Source organism: Dermacentor silvarum, chromosome 5 (genome assembly GCF_013339745.2).
Source record: "Dermacentor silvarum isolate Dsil-2018 chromosome 5, BIME_Dsil_1.4, whole genome shotgun sequence".
NCBI classification, from domain to species: domain Eukaryota; kingdom Metazoa; phylum Arthropoda; class Arachnida; order Ixodida; family Ixodidae; genus Dermacentor; species Dermacentor silvarum.
In genome coordinates this window covers 133,134,409-133,137,136 of record NC_051158.1, presented here as the reverse complement: position 1 = coordinate 133,137,136, position 2,728 = coordinate 133,134,409, and the positions used below count along the sequence as shown (strand labels likewise).

Sequence of the window (2,728 nt, the reverse complement as noted above, 5' to 3'; positions counted from 1 at the left end):
AATGGCTATGTTTGTCGCCGAGCACAACCTGCCCTTTACAGTCATGGACCATCTGCCAAAGCTCGTGAAAAAAATTTGCCCCGACTCCGATATTGCAAAGCAGATTGCCTGCAGCAGAACAAAAACATCGGTGATAACAAAGGTTGTGACAGGCGAGGAGAGCAAATCGCGGCTGTGGAGACTACTTCGAAAAAAGAAACTTTCAGTCATGGTTGACGAGTCAACGGACGTCAGCTGCAACAAGCACTTGTGCGTTGTTACAAGGGTTTTCGAAAAAAGATAAAGTGAGTGATGCCTTCTTTGATCTCATCCCTGTGGCGGATGCGAGTGTACTTTTCAAAGAGCGGGTGTTCCTTATAAAGACAATCTAGTTGGCTTTGCTGCAGACGGCGCAAGTGTAATGATGGGTAGTAAACATTCTGTGATGGTACTGCTGAAGAAGGAGATTCCTGGCTTGTTCATTCTTAAGTGCACCTGTCATTCATTTCACTTGTGCGCGTCGTACGCGTGCTCGAAACTTCCACGTGTTGTTGAAGATCTCGTGCGGGACGTCTACAGTTACTTCAACTCAAGTCCTAAAAGAGAGCTCACATTGAAGAAATTCCAGGCTCTTCTTGAACTGAAGCCGCACAAGCTTCTTCATCCAAGTCAAACAAGGTGGCTCTCATTGCTTGCTGCAGTCGACCGCTTTCTAGAGCAGTATGATGCCCTAAAGGCATATTTCGCATCTGCGGTTTCCACAGATAGGTTTTTGGCATCGGAAACAATCTACCAGAGGCTGCAAGATCCTCTGAACAAGTTGTTTTTGATGTTCCTCAGCTTCGTTCTGCCTCTCTTTAACAATTTGAACAAACAAATGCAAAGTGATGCTCCACAGTTGCACAAGCTCTTGAGAAGTGCAGAAGCCTGCGTGAGGACAATTATGGATTGTTATCTCAAGCGATCCTGCACACAGGCAGTGGAGGTGGCAAAAGTTGAATTCAAGAACCCCAAATGCTTTGTGTCATTGGAAGACATGTACGTCGGCGGTCAAGCAACTGCATTCCTGTCATCCAGAGAATGTTCAGTTACCACTGAGCAACGTCAGTTCTTCCGCTTAAGGTGCCTTGATTTTTACATTGAGAGTGTCGACCAAATTCTGAAGCGTATCCCAATTCAAGAGCCGGTTTTAAAACATCTCGAACTCCTAGATCCTACTGTGTCCATGACGGGGAAGGTAGCGTCTCTTGCACCACTGGCGCAAGCCTTTCCGAATTTAGTCTCCGGCAAAGCCTTGCAAGCTTTGGATACCGAATGGCGATATTTAAGAAACGCTGATATCCCGACAAGCGAAGATACCTCGTTGCACGAGTTCTGGGCAGTCGTGTTTACTAAAAAGCAGTGTGATGGAAGCGCCGCTTTTCCTGCATTGACCGAGTTTGTGACGGCTATGCTGTGTTTGCCGCATTCTAGTGCAGCAGTTGAGCGGGTATTTTCTGCTGTAAACAACTTGAAGACAAAACTGCGGAACAAGCTTAGCACGGAGACTATCTGTGGCCTTCTGCACACGAAACGCCTGATGACGTCTTCAGCATGTTACAGCTTCAACATTGACAGGCCACTGATAAGGAGAATGGACGACTGGCACAAGGATAAGCATGAGTGCATTTAATGCGGTTTTGCTGGCACAACCGCTTGTGAAATTTCACAGCATATCTAGTCATATACATGGCCATTTTGAAGTTTCCTGTTCACGCGCAATAAAGTTTATTTGCCTAAGCTATAAGGGACTCATGTTTTCTTATTTCTGGATCATCATCATCATGATCTGCCTATTTTTATGTCCACTGCAGCACGGAGGCCTCTCCCAGCGATCTGCAATCACCCCTATCTGGAAGATACTATACTCTAAAGCTTTCAGGCACTACCATGTGACGCCTTTGAATAGGCCATCGGAGAATTTCACTGTTTTTAAATTCGTGCTTGACAATGGCTCTCTGGATCACCGGGTGTTTCAAAAGTATCGCCGAGAATCTCGGGGTCAATTTTTGTACGATTTCTTAGAAGCTACAATACTACAACAGAGTACTGATATAAGCGCTGAATTTTTGTGCTCATAAGCAGTGCAAAAATTTAAATTAAAAATGTACTGATTTCTACTGATTTTTCGCGAAAAAATCTACTACTAATTTTTTATGTTTCGTGGCAACACTGAGCCAGGACGATTTTGTTCTCGCAGCTGTCTGGAAGTTCTCTGGCTAGCAGACGACAAAAAGAGGCGATGAGCGCTCGCCGCCATCTTTGTGGGGACTTGACGGATTGCAACGCGGGCGCTTGATGAGTTTTACCTCGCTCAGCTTGCGCCGAAGGCTAGCGCGCGCCGCCCCCGGCCGGCGCGGTTTTGGACTCGCGTACTTGTCGGAGCGATTCCCGATGTCGGCTCTGTGCGTGGATCGCCGATTGCATTGCTTCTAGGGTTATCTTACTAGGATTCTAACGCACCGTTCCGCCCTGCGAGGCGGTGCCGTATACGAGCGGCGGCGAACCATTTAAAGCTTTCTTTTGTTTGTGTCCCGTGAATGCTTCTCGGATGCGAACAGCGCGCTGCGCTCTCGATCATGCTTGCTGTGGTATCTTCATCGTGTTCCGCGCATGTTGTCGACGCTCATTCTCGCACATTGCGGTGCCTTTTCGGTTCATGTAATGTTCTGGTGGCATCCCTTTTCGCATTGCTCGATATGTCTTTTTT

The 2,728-nt window shown here is 47.0% G+C and overlaps 1 protein-coding gene across 1 annotated transcript; it reads left to right on the top strand.

Moving 5' to 3' along the window:
- Positions 1-353: 353 nt before the first annotated feature.
- On the top strand, positions 354-1,651 carry LOC119452593 (uncharacterized). The gene has a single exon (XM_037714640.2). The coding sequence runs from the start codon at positions 401-403 to the stop codon at positions 1,649-1,651; it is 1,251 nt and encodes a 416-aa protein (XP_037570568.1). The 5' UTR covers positions 354-400.
- Positions 1,652-2,728: the final 1,077 nt, after the last annotated feature.